We start from the raw sequence: 18,814 nt of genomic DNA, 5'->3' as shown, positions 1-18,814 counted from the left end.
AATATTCTGTCTATTTCAATTGTGAGCATTTCTAAAATGGCGGCATTCCTCAACATAAGTACCTACTGCCTTCTGAGTAAGTATACTGTCGTGAATATATTAGTCAAAGTGTGCAATAAAATATAGTAGTAGGTAATATTTACACCAGATCCGTTGCTATCCATAAGATGCATGGCCTAGCGAAGAGAAGAAGTGAGGGCGAAGTTAGTCAAGTCGAAACAAAACTTTGGAAATTCTGCGGTAAACCCAATAAAAAAAAATGTATTGTACTTAAATAAAATGTATGTTAAGTAGGTATGTTGTGTAAGGTCTAACGTTCTTTTAAAAATAAAATAATAATATTCTTCAGATAATAAAGATTTCCAGAAGACAATTTAGCAGAACTGTCCCACCACGTATAACAGCCGTAAGAGTCAATAAAACCAGTCTGAATGTCGAATTAAGTGTGCGAGAATAAGGTACACAATGGGGTTGGCCATAGTCAAAGATTTGCATAGATAGCGCCAGAATTGGATACCATCCAAGCTATGAAATTCCAAAAAGTAATACAATAATACACAATTCTAGGGATTGACAGATAAAAATCCTATTCTGGTGCCATATGTAAAATACTTCGACCAGCCAACCGTATTGAGAACGGAAAGTTGAGACATCTGACAAGACTTATGACATCTATATCAAATTTATAATGTATAGGTATTGACTACTTAAAAAAAACACATCAAAATATTTGATAAAATTATTTTGATTTGTTTCGAAAGTAGCATATAGAGAACGTTTTGATAATGGCTGTTTAGCGAGTTGGGGCAGAATATAGCGACATCGACAACAATGCGCCAAGTGCATGTAGTAAAAAAAGGTGAAAAAGATAGAGATAATTAAGACCAGTTATGGAACATTTATTTACCTGTTTTAAGTGACTTTTTAGCACGGATCCTTCTGGCTCGGGCAACGGCGGTAGTTCATGGTCGTTGCCGCTAGGGGCGCACAGCTTTGTAGCGTCGAGATCCACTAGCCAAATGTCATCTGGTAACCTGTAGAAAACAAAAAAAGTTTAATTACAAAAACGAAAACCTTATGAAACCACACAGTGTAAAAAAACTCCTCAAATCTGGTACTTAATTATAACAATTGTTTTATTTTCATCTAAAAACAAGCGTTTCAGATCACGATTAGACCAAAATGGAACTCCTTCACGACAAGTAGGTATTTTACGTCTTTAGGCTAATTGTGATTGTTATGAGATGCACTACGTATGGTCGTAATTAATTTTAATGGCATGTCAAACTGTTTCGTATAGTTTTTCTATCTAAAATTATAATCATACGGCGTCTTCCGGCGTTTTTTACATCAAGAATTATTTTCGTATGACGGTGCACTGCCGCGCGTCTAACACCGCCCGACTTTGTTGGTATGAGCACAGAATAAATAATAGTACTAGGTACAGAAGACTCACTCTCTAACAAAACGCGTCTGTTTCGATCAGGACAGATATGGCCGCTAGGTGGCGACGCGCGGCTAATGGCTAGCCACCAAAATTTGTGTGGAACGGTACGGTGTACTTTTAGCTACCTGTAGCAAAGCGACGAAATCGCGGAGTGAGCCACGCCTGGTATCAGTAGGTGCCCAACACAGAAGCACGCGTAGAGCGCCACGGACGTCGATCTTTGCCCGACTTCTTTGTACAGTCGCCATCATATATATCGAAGCGGCCAAGGTGCTCACAAATATCTGAACACGCCTCTATTGTCTGGGAGTTAGAGCGCGTGCTCAGATATTGTGAACACCTTGGCCGCTCCGATATATATGATGGCGACTGTACTGTAACAGTATGCGCTCACCTAAAGTTCTTCTTATACTGCAAGAACGTGGCCGGGATGCCGATGAGGAACGGCGTTGGCGCCAGCAGGAGCTGTTCCGCGCAGCTCATGCAGCTCGGCAGCAGCGGGATGGCCGGGAACATGTACTCCAGCGGGTACAGCATGGCCACTAGCGCCATCACCGACATCGACAGCGCGTTGTAGTCGCGCGACTGCACCACCACTTTATTCTCCAGGATGATCAGGGTTAGCACCTTAAGGCATGTGTCGACACCTGGAAATTCATTTATTATTATTATATACAAAAATATATTTATTATTATTATATTCAGAAACGCTTTATAACCAATCTATGTCAGTGTTATTAGTTAAGTTTAAATTAAGCGTTTTTGAATAAAGCATCTTCTTCTATTCTAAAAAGTTATACAGCATAACAGTTATTAACTAAAGCTCTGTACTTACAAATCAAAGTATGACCAAAGAAAAAAGAAAATATTCAACTTCCATCCATCACCTCACAGTACCTCAAGCACATACGACACACATCCGTCCACTGACTTGCAATAAATCACTCGAAATGTATTACAGGATCAGTATTTGGACCATCAGAAAGATTGGGACCGCTTAAGATGAAAATGTAACGTCCTAACTCCTAACAAGCCGATTTGGTACGCACCATAGGGTTTGGGGAATTCGTTCGTTCTCGAGTTGAGAATGTGCGCCTGCAGAGAGAGTAAACACAAGCGAGTTAGGGCTAATTAAGACGGCGCGCGAACTCGCGTGCGATTTTAATTACATTACGGACTGTTGGTTACGTCCAATTCAACCGTCCGATCAAAACTCGCAATGTAATGAGACTCGCATGCGAGTTCTCGCATCGTCTAAAATTCTAAATGAGCCCTTATAAAAGCACAGATTCGTCATAACGATTGTATCTCGGTCTATCTATGTTTCAACACTCTGATTTGGACCTTCTCGGTGTTAGTCCAAATACGTTAAGATTGTGTAAAATTATTAAAAGATTCGAAGCTAAAAACGATAACAGACATTATTTTAAATATTTACATATAGGTACTACTCATAGGTACCTATTAACTTCTCCAAATATTTTAACTTCAAAATTATAGTAATGTGAAGTTGTTGTTATTTCAGAAGGATTATGAAGTACGTATTTAATTTTATTACGTCATTAAAAAAGGATTTAAAAGGCCCACCCACGTCCTAGGCTAATGGCAATGGTAACAAAGTTGCTCGTTAGTGTTTATCGGTCTTGGGTATTAATGACCTAAAAATAAATGTTTTGCTGCTCTGAAAATGTAAAATTATTTAACTCTACCGTAGGCGTATAGCCGTATAAAGCCGTGGGCTTTTATATTGTCTTTTTTTATTTTATTACCTTTATTTTATTACCTTTAGAAAGACCTAACAGAATGGGTTATTAGGTACTAGATTCGAATTGCCAAATAAAGAAATTTGGTAATTTTCATAACCAAATCGCTGGCCCAATATTAAAGGGTTTATTAATTAATTATTATTATTAATTACGTTTCACTTTTATCGAACTGAAATTTATCAACTATCTTGAAAATGTAACATAGAACTGTGTAATATTGAGCCAGCGAAATGTCATGGCCTATCACACAAATAAATGCCCTCACCAGCTTCGTAAACATTCCTACCAACTAGGCTAAGCCGCCATTCATATAAAAACCGGACAAGTGCGAGTCGGACTCACGCACGAAGGGTTCCGTACCATAAAGCAAAAAAAAAAAAAACGGAAAGAAATGCAAAAAGAAAACGGTCACCCATCCAAGTACTGACCACGCCCGACGTTGCTTAACATTGGTCAAAAATCACGTTTGCTGTATGAGAGCCCCACTTAAATCTTTATTTTATTCTGTTTTTAGTATTTGTTGTTATAGCGGCAACAGAAATACATCATCTGTGAAAATTTCAACTGTCTAGCTATCACGGTTCGTGAGATACAGCCTGGTGACAGACAGACGGACAGACGGACGGACGGACGGACGGACAGCGAAGTCTTAGTAATAGGGTCCCGTTTTACCCTTTGGGTACGGAACCCTAAAAATGTTACATGTCAAGATTACGATTTACGGGCACAAAAGAACTAACCTAAAAGCTCGAGAGGTAAATGCAGTGGGAAATCCACCAGGGTGAATCTCGTGTGGTCCGGTAAAGCGAAGAGCAGCGGCGAATGCGCGGTGGGCGACAGCACCTCGAGCTCGACGCGGGTCTTGCCGGGCACCGGCACCGGAGCCGACAGCAGCCGGAGGATCCACGTCTCGATCTCTTTGACGTCGTGCAGGACTATAGTGGGCGTGTTGTCGTACGCTTGGCCCGTTATGACAGACCATACTGTATCCCTGTGGTGAAGATTTGCGTTTGAGATATGGTGCGTCATGATAGAGATATTTGTCAACATTGAAGAGAACACCATATCAGGGTAACGGCAGACTGTCTATAAAGAGGGGGCGGAAACGTAAAGCCAGGAAATTAAAAGGAAAAAGATAAGGCGCATCGTAAGACACTTGCGAGGGAATATTTGTACTAAAATTATACTGCTATAGTGTGCAGGGTAACGTTATATAACTGAAAATAAATTAAAATTAGACATGGGCCCCTATTCGACATGTACAACTCTCAGATTTCGCGTCCACTTCAATTCAACAGTTGAATGAATCACATGTTCATCAAGTGCGGATAACCTTTGGTACAATCAATAATTCAACAAATATCAACTTTGTTTTATTACTACTTTAAGGTTTATAATGGTTTGGTCTGGTTATCACCTAACTGTGGATTGCTAATATCAAATTTTGATACAGGATTGTTCAGATTCAACGGAAGTTCAACACGAGACGTCAAACGTCGCTTGTCGAATAAGGCCCATGTTTTCGTGACTTTTTCTATCGAGCCAACTTTAACCTTTTAAGGTTTTGGTTGAAGTCTGTCTTTGCAAATATAGTCTAGTTTCCGTGTGGATTTTTAATGGCATTTGCTCTTGATTAAAACATGTATAAATTAAATATTTAAAAGAATGTGACTGTTACATGCATTGACACATAAGAATTCAAAATTAATAAAATGCCTACGTATAATAGGTAATGGAACTCTATTACACATTGCTGAACACGAGACACCGTGACTATGTAAACTACCTATTTAGAAGTAACAATTCTGTCTATAATATCTGTCCCTAGAGAACAATTTGGATCGTTCAGTGGTCAGTCAATAAAATAAAATGAAATATTACCTAAATATTTGTCTGGAGGCGCCTACGCGCCGCGGACTGGAAGACTCGTTGCAGGCATCGATTAGCCTCTTCAGGATAAACAGGCACTCTCGGAATGTGGAGAAGAACGGGTGGTGCGACAGCAGGCACAGGGAGGTCAGGGAGTGGTTCCGTATTCGCTGCAACAAACACATCTGAAGATTAAGAGCCAACAGGAGTGGTCATTTCTCCATACAAACGTACTCGACTGTTTCCTCCGTGGGTTTTGATAGATTAATATTGTCAATATATGTGTCGGACCGTTTAGGTTTTTTTGATATTTTTGTTTTTTAAGGCGCTAGAGCCCGTCAAGAATGGCCAAAATGGCCTAATTGACTGTGCCGCAATGAGAGGCATGGTATTAAAAACTGATATCAATTAGCCAAAAAAGCAAAACGGTCCGACACAAATAATTTTAGAATCATTTACATTTCCAAATTTGAAGGAGGAAACAGTCCATTTTTGAGATTTTTACGCAGGATTTTTCGCCTTGTCCTTATCGCACTAGTTTTAGGAGCCGCTTCCGTTAGCGAGACGGGTATAGTTACCTAAAATATTTAAATCTCAGCTCCTGTTTCGTCTTAAGGACTAAGGTTTCAGATAGATCAGACACGCCCACGAAAAGTTATGCAGAATAGGTACTTTCTATTCAAAACAAACCTATTTTCCAGGTTGTATAAGGTGTACACAGGAATGAAGGTTATTGTTGATTACTATGAGAAAGAAGCGTTCATTGTTGTGCAGAGTTTCTTCTCGGCGAAGTGAGGCCTTGCAAGGTCGCGCCCACTCGTATAGGTACTTATTTTTTAACCTAGTTCCAGTGTTGCCAGATGGTCACAAAAGTCACATTTTTCGTGACTTTTCACCTTCTTGTGTGACATGTGCGTGACTTTCGATCATGAGGCAATTTTTGTGACTTTTTAAGCTAGTCGAATTTTGGACAAGTTTAATTCTGCAATTCGTATTATTTAGGAACGTAGTGAATGCACCCAAGTTGACACTTGCAATGGCACTTTGACGTTAAGCCCCCTCCAGACTATGCGCGTGAATCGTGGGCGAAGCCGCGAACGCGAGTGTGGAGTCGATTTCGCTGTCTGCGAAAATCGGCGCCACACTTGCGTTCGCGGCTTCGCGCCGCGATTCGCGCACGAGTGTGGAGGAGGCTTTACATCCACCATCATGTTTATTATAATAGTGGTGGCAAAATGAGACTTGTTACCTTGACATGACGGTGTTATTTAGTTTGATAGTGTACGAGTACCTAGTAGTTATCTATACGCCTCTGGCGGCCTCTGATTCGATCGGGCAATTTAATCAGATTGGCGAAAAATTTGACTAGTCTCAGAAGCCGGTGTTGCTCAAAGGTCTGGATATGCCTTAAAATTCATGAAATCGATCACAAATTTAATAGCATTAAGTATGAAAATGTGTGTGTTTCAAAAAGAAAAATCATATAAAGTTAGTAGATTTTTTGTGAAATATAGTTGCTCAAGCATGTCTTGTCAGTAGAAAAAGGCGGCGAATTTGAAAAAAGTAGGCGCAAAGGGATACCGTCGCATAGAAAATTTTATTTCGCGCCTTTTTGTACTGACAAGATTTGCTTGACCAGCTATACCTACCCATTACTGGAATCAGTTATGTAACTCTGCCATACATGGCCCAAAAATTTTTTACTAAGCTATGAGCTTCATCACATCTGATATTTGAGTAATTCTAAGCATTTGTAGCCTGGGTTGGGGTGGAGGGTGGGGTACAAATACGGCCGCCACCCGTCATCTTTAAAAAAAAATTATTCTGATCCTGGTGGGTAGGTACTAGGGCAAGTTTGGTATCATTTTCGTATAAACCAAAGACGTAGAATTCATTGCTGATATTTGTTTTTTTCAGTTTCATAGTAATTTTACAAGAAAAACGTAAAAAGGTGAAAAATTTGGTTGGAGATTTTTGCTACGCGGAGCCGAAACTACAAAAGATAGAAAGTTGAAATTTGCACACTAGATTACATTTATAAAGTGTACAAGAGATAAGAAGCGATTTTGAGAAATTCAACCCCTAAGGGGGTTAAAAAGGGGATGAAAGTTTGTATGGGGTTCAAGTATTATTAAAAGCTAGGAATTTGAAACTTCGTACAACGATATATTATTAAAATACAAGAAAACTAATTTCAGCGTTTTTGAAAATTCATCCCCTAAGGTGGTGAAAAAGGGGTTGAAAGTTTGTATGGATATCAAAAAATTTTTCGAACGCGGGACTTGAATCTTTGTATTTGGGGATATTATTAAAAGACAGGAAAAGTTATTTCAGCGTTTTGTAAAATTCATCCCCTAACAGGGTTAAAAAGGGGTTGAAAGTTTGAATCCATTACAAATCCGAGTAGACACACATTTCTTATTGCCTCCCAGGCTTGAAATGCTTAGAATTACTCAAGGAACATATATATGTGATGAAGCTCATAGCTTAATAAAAATTTTTTTTGGTCAACTTTATAACTGCTTCCGCTACATACAATACAATAATATAAAAATGTGACTTGAGCAGCAAAAACGTGACTTTTAGGGAAACGAAACGTAACTTAGGACTCCAGAGCCCTGGCAACACTGCCTAGTTCTGAGTAAGGGTGAACTTTGTATTTATACTTCGTATCTTGGCTGCACAACGGAATAGAGTTAAACCAAGCTAAGTTGGCAGCGATTTTGATAGCAAAGACTGTGAACGTGTTATTTTAAATGTCATAAATAGTTTAAAATAACACTTGCACAGACTATGCTACCAAATCGCTGTCAACTTAGCTTGGTCTAACTCTAACTAACTAGGTAAAATAAACTAAAACTAAACTAAAACGCTTCGGTGTTATTGTAAATAAACTAAAACTATAGCTCGGAAAACGATACAGAAATTACATACGTAAATTAAGAGTAATCGCAAGTCTAGTTAATCGCATTTGGTATAAATTACTCTCATATTTGGCCATGGTAATTCTATTAGGTGTTGGTAAAAAATAAAAATATTTCTGTACACATTTTGATAAAGGTGGTTAATGTTTTTCTGATAAATCTGCTCTTTGGTGGTGTAGCATAACTGTGTTGTATCCCAATTAAATATATTTCCTTTATTAATCAATAAAATTAGTCCAAATCCTTATTTCGAGCCCACTGGCCATGTCGCCTTTCTAAGGGTCGGTTGCACCAGACTGTTCGTATCGTTAAAGAGTTGGCTAAATTTGTATGCATGGAAAGTTTCATAGTAAAGCGCCGGGGCGCGCCGGCTGACGTCGATCAGTCTGTCAAATGTGGTTGGTGCAACTAAGGGTCGGTTGCACCAAACTGTTCGTATCATTAAAGTGTTCGCTAAATTTTTATGTATGGAAAGTTTCATAGTAAAGCGCTGGGGCGCGCCGGCTGACGTTGATCAGTCTGTCAAATGTGGTTGGTGCAACTGGCCCTAAGTCGTTTCTCATGGAACTTGGTAGTCGACGTGATTATACCTACTGATTATGGTGGCAGCCGAGTTGGGCGCTGCAGGCGCTTGTGGTCGGTTACCTGTCGCTTCCTGCTGGCGCGGGGGCTGGGCGTGTGCGAGCCGCCGCTCTCGGAGTCGGGCGCGGCCGCCAGCCTCGGGCCGAGCTGGGCGCTGCAGTCGCGCTCCGAGTCGCTTGGGGCCACGTTGCTGCTCCTATAGTCACTGAAACATTCGCGCCGCGTTAGAAATGGACATCTTCAATAAATTTTACCCAACATAAAAAAAATTATGTCCCATAAGTTAAAATCACGTATTTTTATGTTGGTCATAATTCAGCATAACATATACATAATTCACTTCAAGTCACATAATTGGTTTTAACTTAGCCAGATGTAAAATGCAGCACGGCTGAAGCTCCCAGAGTGTCCTTAAAACAGTGTAAGTAGCTTAAGCGTAACATTCTAATTCTGACAGCAGCTGCACGCTGCACTACTAGTAGGTACGAACGCTTCGGTGTTATTGTAAATTTCCATAGTAAAATGAATGGTAGTGCTGCTGTCGTTGGAAATGGACTGTCACCTTAAAACTGCAAGCTGCAACTGCATAACGTAAGTAACTAAGTATCACCTGGAGAATGCAGAGTCGGAGCTCTTCTCCACGGACTTGCGCCACGACTCGCGGCGCAGCATGGAGCGCTCGCGCGGGCCCGGCGCCGGCGCGCGCTCCACCGCGCGGTAGAAGTTCACGCAGATGCCGTAGCGGGTCTTGCCTGTCGACATTATAACTTGACTTAGTCCTCATAAGTTTAGGTCTTGCCTAAGTATAGTTTAAGATAAATTGGTGCTTTGATAGTACTGACAATATAATATTTTAACATTTTTATTTTAAGTACTGACAATACTTTTATCTTATTGGCAAATATCGGTTCGTTCGGCGTTAGCGTCGAGAGTACAGGCATACACGATCGGATCTTGGGTATGGTTTGGTCAAAGCTTCACAGCGTGAGCGTGACACACTTGGGCGTGAACCGACACACACGGGAGTATACCGTACCCAAGTCCTGGTCCGTGAGCGTGAACACGAACGACGTGGTGTCCCGCACCGTCATGTTGCCGGGCGCGCGGCGCGGCCCCACCGACACACACGGGAGTATACCGTACCCGAGTCCTTGTCCGTGAGCGTGAACACGAACGACGTGGTGTCCCGCACCGTCATGTTGCCGGGCGCGCGGCGCGGCCCCACCGACACACACGGGAGTATACCGTACCCGAGTCCTTGTCCGTGAGCGTGAACACGAACGACGTGGTGTCCCGCACCGTCATGTTGCCGGGCGCGCGGCGCGGCCCCACCGACACACAAGGGAGTATACCGTACCCGAGTCCTTGTCCGTGAGCGTGAACACGAACGACGTGGTGTCCCGCGCCGCCATGTTGCCGGGCGCGCGGCGCGGCCCCACCGACACGCAGCCCTCGGGCTGGCAGAAGTACACCATGTCCAGCGGCAGCGGGAAGTCATCGTGGTTCGTCAACGGGTACCGCCGAAGCAACTCCGGTGCCTGTGCGATTCAATGTGAAACATGTACTTTTTATTCAAACCTGCCTAATGTCTGTAAGTAAAGTTCTATTATTTAACTGAAGCAGTTATGGGAGACAGCGCGGCGCGCTCATTCTTTCTTCCGTTTGGGAGACATACCTTATGGTCGGCTTTGTACTTTCTAATTTATAATTCGTATTAATGTTACGCCATCAAAAAAGTAATGTAATGTTTAAACTAATTTTAGTCTAGGTAATACTGTACAGTACAAACTAAAATCTCAATTTGACTGAAACGCCTTGACATGACTTTCGGCGTTGCCATAAGATTCGTAATATCGAGGTTTCACTGTTTAGTTAAAAAACTTACCTGAACTGGAGCGAGGCCTTTCCCCGAGGTGTAAGGCCGCGCGCCCACGATGGTTAGATAATCCACCAGCCGCGGGCACAAGTGCTGCTTCTGGATGTCCATGTTTCCGAGGTGCCACTACTCCAGCACTTCACTGCTCTAAGCGCCCGATTTATCGAAATCATTGTATTTAATTAAGATATTGCTTGTCATAATTATCAGTTTTAACTAAAATGCTGAAACAAAAGAAAATTATCTTATATGTTGTGAAAGCAAGCTCGGAAATTGAAAAAGTTTTTATTAATTATTAACAGCAACAAAGGCCGAAATTTTTAACTTTAATCTGATATGACAAGTATCTGACCAAACTTTGTGATTGGATTTAACAATGACAATGACAAAATATAAAATCATTTCGCCCGAAGTAATGCGGGTCATTCTCCAGATATTTGTGCCTGCGTCTAAACTCCGTTTAACCATATTAAGGCCCACTTGCACCATCTCAATAACCCGGAGTTAAGCGGTTAAACCGTTAACCCAGTGTCAAATTGTACTGGTAATCATGGTAACTCCAGGTTTAACCGGTTAACCCCAGGTTAGTGGAATGGTGCAAGTAGGCCTAAATGTATGAAAAGTTTGACGGAGTTGAGTCCAACCGCAGTCATATAATTTGAGAACGACCCACTTGCCAGTTTCTGAGCTTAAAGGTGTTGCCGAGTTTGTCGAGTTCCCGAGCTGCGGCTCCATCGACTGTTATTGATTTAAGACACAATTAAATCCGCGCGAGTATAGACCGTGACCTAATAGCACTGACCTAGTTACGAGTGTACTGATCCCAGTAACTCCCCGGAAGTTTATTGTTGTATTAAGGACCCCACGGACCCAATAGACCGAAAGGCTCAATGATAAGTTTTATGTCAAAGATTTAGCTTCCAAGATTTGACCCACGCTAAACTAACATACCGAGACCTACTTACATACAAATCTAACTAACAAGCCGGTAATAAAAAAAACCGGGCAAGTGCGAGTCGGACTCGCGCACGAAGGGTTCCGTACCATAATGCAAAAAAACAAAACAAAAACAAAGCGAAAAAAAAACGGTCACCCATCCAAGTACTGACCACTTCCGACGTTGCTTAACTTTGGTCAAAAATCACGTTTGTTGTATGGGAGCCCCATTTAAATCTTTATTTTATTCTGTTTTTAGTATTTGTTGTTATAGCGGCAACAGAAATACATCATCTGTGAAAATTTCAACTGTCTAGCTATCACGGTTCGTGAGATACAGCCTGGTGACAGACGGACGGACGGACGGACGGACGGACGGACAGCGAAGTCTTAGTAATAAATAGGGTCCCGTTTTACCCTTTGGGTACGGAACCCTAATTAAGCACTTACTTAATTTATGCTATTATAATTGGTTAAAAAGGGGGAGTGCAGCAACGCCGCTTAGTAGAATGGAAAGGCTTTCCTTAAAATGCGGGGAAATAGGAGTACCTAATAGGACCTATATGATACGACCTAGATATTCGATGTACGCGGCACATCGCGGACTTCAGAATTTATTAAATGTAAATAATATCGGTAACCATCAAGTTCCATTTTCATGGCAAGCGTAGTCACGTTAATGGAACTGGTAAAGTAGGCAAATGTTTGCTGAAATGGTAATAGGTTTTTGTTTTACAAGGACGCAAAGTTGTTGTTTACTTCCTCGTTACCCCAGTTAGCTAGATTCCAAAGTTCTAAAAACATTGCTTAGTTTGTACGTAGGTATTCCCTTAGTAAGTAGTAGGTACCATGAAAATAAAATTACCAATCACTTTTCGATAATGAACACTTAATAAGTATTCGTCAATATTTCCGCAAACATTCTAGAAAAATAACTAAATAATTATTATCGGTACGTTTCATATTTATGAAGAAGCAAAATAAAACCACGAACACATAAACCTACCTATTTCATTTTATATTACGTTATTTGTGATGAATCACTTAGGTAAGAAAATTTACTTTGAAGGTAACAAAATCAGGCCCACCATTCCCTCCCTCTTCAATTTCCCCGTCTTTCAGTTTAATCAACAGGGCGCAACGTCGCGATATGATGCCGCCGTGTTGCGCCGTCAAACAAGAAAATAAAATTAAAATACGTGAGTCGCTAATCGCTACAAAATATTATGAGATTTTTAGGGTTCCGTACCCAAAGGGTAAAACGGGACCCTATTACTAAGACTTCGCTGTCCGTCCGTCCGTCCGTCCGCCTGTCACCAGGCTGTATCTCACGAACCGTGATAGCTAGACAGTTGAAATTTTCACACATGATGTATTTCTGTTGCCGCTATAACAACAAATACTAAAAACAGAATAAAATAAAGATTTAAGTGGGGCTCCCATACAGCAAACGTGATTTTTGACCAAAGTTAAGCAACGTCGGGCGTGGTCAGTACTTGGATGGGTGACCGTTTTCTTTTTGCATTTTTTTCCGTTTTTTTTTGCTTTATGGTACGGAACCCTTCGTGCGCGAGTCCGACTAGCACTTGCCCGGATTTTTGGTACAATTAGGAGGAACATGCTAGCTAGAGGTATCTACTAATAATGTTTGAGAAGACGATATTCCCCAAAATATAATTAAATTAATAATATGCGGGAGAGGAGTGGTGATCCTCGTTCTGGGTGGTACTTGGTCCAACAGGTCTCCATAGCAGTTCAGCGGGGGGAATGCTGCAGGCATTATGGGGACCTTTGAGTCAGGTACGGTGCAGGAGGGGTTATTTTACGTTAAGTGTAGAATTATTTTTTTAAGGTGTGTTTTTTGTAATTAACTTTAATTAATTAATTTAATCATATTTTATTATGTAACTTTAACGTATGTAATATGGTAATACATTTTATATTTGGGGGGGGGGGGGTGACGACACACATCTTACATAGATCTGCCTAGCCCCACACTAATCCAAACTAAGCAAAGCTTTTACTATGGATGCTAGGCGACGATATACATACTTATATATGTAGATAAATAACTACACACTTATATAGGTACATAGAAAAAACCGAAGAAACACATATTTGTGTTCATCACACTAATAAATGCCCTTACCGGGATTCGAACCCAGGACCGTCGGCTTCACAGGCAGGGTCACTACCCAGTCTACCCACTAGGCCGGTCGTCAAACACTAACACTAGTTCGATATTCATGCACCACTCGTGGCATACACAATGTTTCTCATAATACTTATGAGGAAAAAAAGCGAAAAAAGAAAACTACTGCCAAATTTAGGTCGAAATTTACGATTTACGGACCGCATCGCCTACGTGTTTTACACCTACACCTTATAAGATGAAAAAGAATTCCATTGCGGTTTTTGTGCAAATAACGCTAGCGTATAAGCTCATGACGTATGTAATGTACCTACTTATAGGTATGTATTGTACGTATCGTATGACGTTTGCGTTTATCGCTACGTCGCTGCCAGGGGGAGTTAATAAAAACCTTAATGGGAGAGACTGACGTCACTTTATCCTGTTAGCCATTTGATATTACGGGAAAGCCTATAATGGAGTGCAGCCTCATTGAGAGTGGGTAGCGGCAATCGATACAACCAATGAATAAGTAAGGCGAGATGTTGACGGTCTGGCTTCCGGCAACGGAAACCGCCCGGGCACTGATTGACTAGAATGTTATTCGCGGAGCAGCAAAGTAATTTTTCTCAAAAATGGACGGCAAACTCGACTTTGCCGTCTAAAAAATAGGTCGCGAAGCGCGTAGTTTATGGTCAGTCAAAAATTAAAAAGTTAAAACATTGGAGTCTCAATTTTGGGACTGCAATGTTGCATACGAATTCCATTATTAGTCGAGTTCCAAACTTTTTAAAATTTTAAATGGCCATATCAAATGAAGGCCCATTAAACAGCCAAACAGATGATTAGTACCGCGACTATTTAGCTGGTTCAAATAGGTTGGCCTATTTTCGGCAGAAAAATACACTTCTATTTTTTTATTAAAAAAATAAAAAAACGGCAAGGGCTTGTTTCTGTGAAAATGTATACGTAAGAATGTTGCTTTTGTAAAATATTTCTATGATATTTATATTTATTGCACCATTTTTGAGAAAAGCACTATATATGACTCGGCTGGAAGGCTACTTGCTGGCTTCGGATTCAATTAAACGGACTCCCAAAGTCGTCCGTTTAAAACGAATCCTCAGCCTGCAAGTAGCTACTTCCGAGCCTCGACAATAATGTACTATTACAAAACGTATTAATTTTAAATCACCTGTCGGGTAGGTATGCCAGCCAGAATCAAGAAATAACGTTTTCACATCACCTATTCGAAGTGCCACTTTTCTATTCTAAGACACTAGTTTTGCTATTTTGCATAATGAAAATGAAATCTTCATAGGTGATGTGACAAGCAGTAGTCACATGGTAGCAAAATATTTTTATCTTTCTTGCGCGTCAACACTTGAATTCCTCACTACACTCGAGATTCTATTATAAAATCCTTCGCTTTGTTCAGGATTCAATGTTCCCGTAAATATGTCATTTTGCTCCCTTCTGACCGATGTCAGAATTTGCTAATAGGTATGTAACTTTTTTGACAACCTTTCCTAACCGCACAACTGCTATGTAATGACTTAGGTATATCTCAAAAACGGTATATTTAAGTATGTTTCCTTTTGGTTATATGAAGTTTAAGTGGCCTTTTCCAAGAACTTTCAGTGTTGTCAATAGACTTGTTTAGGCATGACATTGATTAGCTCACTGCCCACGCAACTCATCCTGGTGACTAATAATACAGTCAATTGATTCTGCCCTACAACAATAACGCTGAAGGTTACCCTCGACTTAGTTATCCGTAATGTTATTTTCCCAATAATTACATCAGGGCTCGCACGTTTATATTCTTGGTTTTCTAACTAAACCATTTAGGAACGGCCTCCATATTTACGACTCTCGGGAAGATACTCGTTGCCGCCGGGAGATAAATCGTTTACTAGAAAAGCCTCAGGGCCCGATTCGGATTTTGAAATAGACATCTATTAGATATCTTTTAGACATCACCAAGATACGATAACGATATGTTTAAGATCTAACCTGTCAAATTTGACATTTGCGCGATTCTGGAGATACTCTTGAACGATTTCCACAGGATAAGTATGACTTAATAGAGATCCAATTCACATCTAATAGATATCTTACGCTATCTAACGTAAAAGTGACATTGGTTGCCCGAATTGCGCTGCAAAAGAGAACTAGTTGATATCTAAACTATAACGTATGTAATGGATCTAGTACGTGTCGTCTCTTGTGAATATCTTGAAGTTCGAATACGCCAATCAGTCCAACACGTGGAATACGATACGTAACGACCCGCCCTTTACACACATAAAGGTTTTGCAAGATATCGTTAAGACGAAACAGGAGCTGAGTTTTAAATATTTTAGGTAAATATACCCGTCTCGCTAACGGAAGCGGCTCCTAAAACTAGTGCGATAAGGACAAGGCGAAAAATCCTGCGTAAAAATCTCAAAAATCGAGGTTTCGTACTCGATTGTTTCCTCCTCCAAAACTTAACCAATCGTAACCAAATTTGGAAATCTAAATGATTATGAAATTATTTATGTCGGACCGTTTGGCTTTTTTGACTAATTGATACCAGTTTTTAATACTACGCCTCTCATTGCGGCATAGTCAATGAGGCCATTTTGGCCATTTTTGAAGGGCTCTAGCGCCTTAAAAAACAAAAATATCAAAAATAGCAAAACGGTCCGACACAGATATTGACAATATTAATCTGTGTTGAAAAAATCATTGCTCTAGCATTTAACCCACGGAGGAAACAGTAGAGTACGTTTGTATGGAGGAATGACCACTCCTGTTGGCTCTTAAATAAATGTATCGAACAATAACTTATACGGTCTCCCGTCGTCTCATTGCTGTCAAAGATACATGTCTCCTGCAGGGCGTAAATTGGAGTAAGGTTAACTACACATAGGCAGTTACTCGTGTCGCTGGACTTCGCTCTTAAATAATGGCGTCGAATTTCAGGTCGAGGGTTGGATATAACTATTAGGTAAGTACATTATGTACGTACATAAACCCAACGCTTAAATGTACTTATGTAAGTACCTTTAAGCGTTGGGATTTGGCCCACGCCTAAATACATACGTTTGTTAGAGTAGATTTATTAACATGCTTGTTAGTAAGGCCGATTCTGTTTTAACAATTTGATCTTCATCTCATTGTTACTAAACTTTCTTATCTTTCGGTTTCAGTTGAGTTCCCATACAAGTTTGGCGTAAAAAATCTTAAGAGATACCTATAAAGAGAATTTACGTAAACATTTAAGAGCCCATCAACGTGCACAATAGCGCCACTGCTAAATAATCGTGATTATTTAAATTTAACGACAGAACTCAAAACAAAAACGGCCGTTTTAACTTTGGACGCATAGTGCGATAGGCAGACACTCATATTGGCACGTCTAGTGTGCATAATGAGTGACCAGCTCATTTAATGTAGATCTTGCGCCTCCACTCGATAAGGGATTTCCTCTTCGGTCACGTAGAATAATTATATATACTGATAGAATAGCAAATATTGTGGAAAATTAGAGTGTACGAGCTTGGAGACATTAGACCTGTTTACCTGCATACTGTGTTCGGTGAATCGTCCCTTCCACCCCGGCGCTCCGCCTATTACAATACATTGACGAATCCAGCAACATAAAAACTAGTTTGATATATCCAAAAGGTAGGTACTTAAATACCTACATAATGCAGTGCGTAGCGGCCCCCCTTTTTAAATTCCTGTCGTTAAATTTAAATAATCACGATCATTTAGCAGTGGCGCTAGTGTGCACGTTGATGGGCTCTTAATAGAGTTGTATTGGATTAAATACTTATCTCTAAAGAGCGGAAAGGTTTTAGTCACTCGAACAGACAACAGATTACGAAACCCTTTCCGAAAAGGTAATAAGGAGCAGCGTAGGTAATTAAAGTGAAATCGACCGGTTAATTAAATTTTGAGTTTAATTAACGGGTCGATTTAACTTTAATTGAGGGCCTTAATTGATTACCGTGCCTCTTCTTATTTCAGTTTTTCAAATTACTTAGGTTACCTCTGCGTTCGAGCGCCAAACTACCTCGGCAGAAATGAGTGCCTTTCATCCCTTGGTTAACAATCTACTATAATCGCTTGAAAGCCTGAATGGCTTACTTAATTTGCATGACCGATATGCAAAGTAGGTGTTCCATTAAAGTAATCGCAACATACCAGCATTATGTTAAAGTCAATGCCGTTAGTCCCGATAGCGGTGATAACAAGGCCTTCCTATCGAACCGAACCCGGCTTTGCACCGCTCATACGGTATAGGCAGTCGAAATGTTTAGGTACAGACTAAATACGTAAAAAAAACAACGGGTTGCACTCCGGGAGTGCCGGCAGAAGTGAAAACTCAATGACATTGTAACAGTTTTTCAATCAGGTCACGTGTCCGTCTTACGAATTTTCAATCTGTCGAATCTGTCGGTCACGTGACTTGTCGCGAGTTTAACATTTTTTCCCCATCACAAAAAGTGCACAGCGGCGTTAAAGAAGTTTTCACTTCAATATATGTTAGATTAATTTGTGGAGTGTAGACTGTAACTTTTCGTGATGAGGGGTTCGTTGGGTGAAGCGTAGAAACTCGCCGCTGGAAGTCGTGCTGTCTCGAAGTCCGCTATACCTCCATTTACCGGAATATGTGTTGTGTGAAATAAAAACACATATATCTGAGTTTATTTACTGGAGAGTGTTCAGGCAAGTGATAGAGTTAAGCTCTCTGAGTTCTCTGAATATGCTTTTTTTTTTTTGGGTGTTCAACTAAGTTAGGAGGTTTCTCCTTTCACTATTGCAATGACGCCGGGGCGTCCCGGAGGGACGCACCGGGGAAAAAGAGGGTGCCAGAGTCCAGAAGGGACTCAGGTCTTTGTTGTGATGATGTCTAAATGAGTCGGTGAGTCAGTCAGAAATAAAAACTGCTTAGGGAAGTGAATGTCAGTAGTCTGTAGGTAAGTTAGTAACATGAAATTGGACAGTGGAGAGAAGGATATCAACCCGGATCGTAGGGCGGAGCCGGGGATGACCGACTGACGGGTCCCGAGCTCTCACCCACTCTCCTTTTAGTAATGTTAGGGCGATACCTGCATGAAGGAGCACGCAAGACAGCACCCATTTCTTTAAGTTTAGACAATAAAGAGTCAAATTCTTCTTCTGACACGTTTGTCACGTCAATTGACGGGCCTACGGGAAAGCGCCTAGGCGGATTGAAGGAACCTTTGTTTATGGCTAACGTGAGCTTATCCTCAGGGTCCTTGAGGA

At 40.8% G+C, this 18,814-nt stretch overlaps 1 protein-coding gene across 1 annotated transcript in view; it reads right to left on the bottom strand.

Annotated features, from left to right (window-relative positions):
• The window catches only part of LOC134666487 (MAP kinase-activating death domain protein), a 72,013-nt gene that overhangs the window by 40,858 nt on the left and 12,341 nt on the right, over window positions 1-18,814 (bottom strand). The window contains exons 2-10 of the mRNA XM_063523668.1: window positions 10,474-10,688; window positions 9,946-10,126; window positions 9,199-9,340; window positions 8,652-8,793; window positions 5,095-5,252; window positions 3,954-4,204; window positions 1,842-2,094; window positions 908-1,034; window positions 144-176 (exon numbers count right to left, since the gene is read on the bottom strand). Coding sequence (XP_063379738.1) covers window positions 144-176; window positions 908-1,034; window positions 1,842-2,094; window positions 3,954-4,204; window positions 5,095-5,252; window positions 8,652-8,793; window positions 9,199-9,340; window positions 9,946-10,126; window positions 10,474-10,575 — 1,389 coding nt within the window. The 5' untranslated portion in view covers window positions 10,576-10,688. The remainder of the gene's footprint in view (window positions 1-143; window positions 177-907; window positions 1,035-1,841; window positions 2,095-3,953; window positions 4,205-5,094; window positions 5,253-8,651; window positions 8,794-9,198; window positions 9,341-9,945; window positions 10,127-10,473; window positions 10,689-18,814) is intronic.

The sequence above is a fragment of the Cydia fagiglandana genome, chromosome 8 (genome assembly GCF_963556715.1).
Source record: "Cydia fagiglandana chromosome 8, ilCydFagi1.1, whole genome shotgun sequence".
In the NCBI taxonomy this organism is placed as follows: domain Eukaryota; kingdom Metazoa; phylum Arthropoda; class Insecta; order Lepidoptera; family Tortricidae; genus Cydia; species Cydia fagiglandana.
This window is presented reverse-complemented; position numbering and strand designations above follow the sequence as displayed.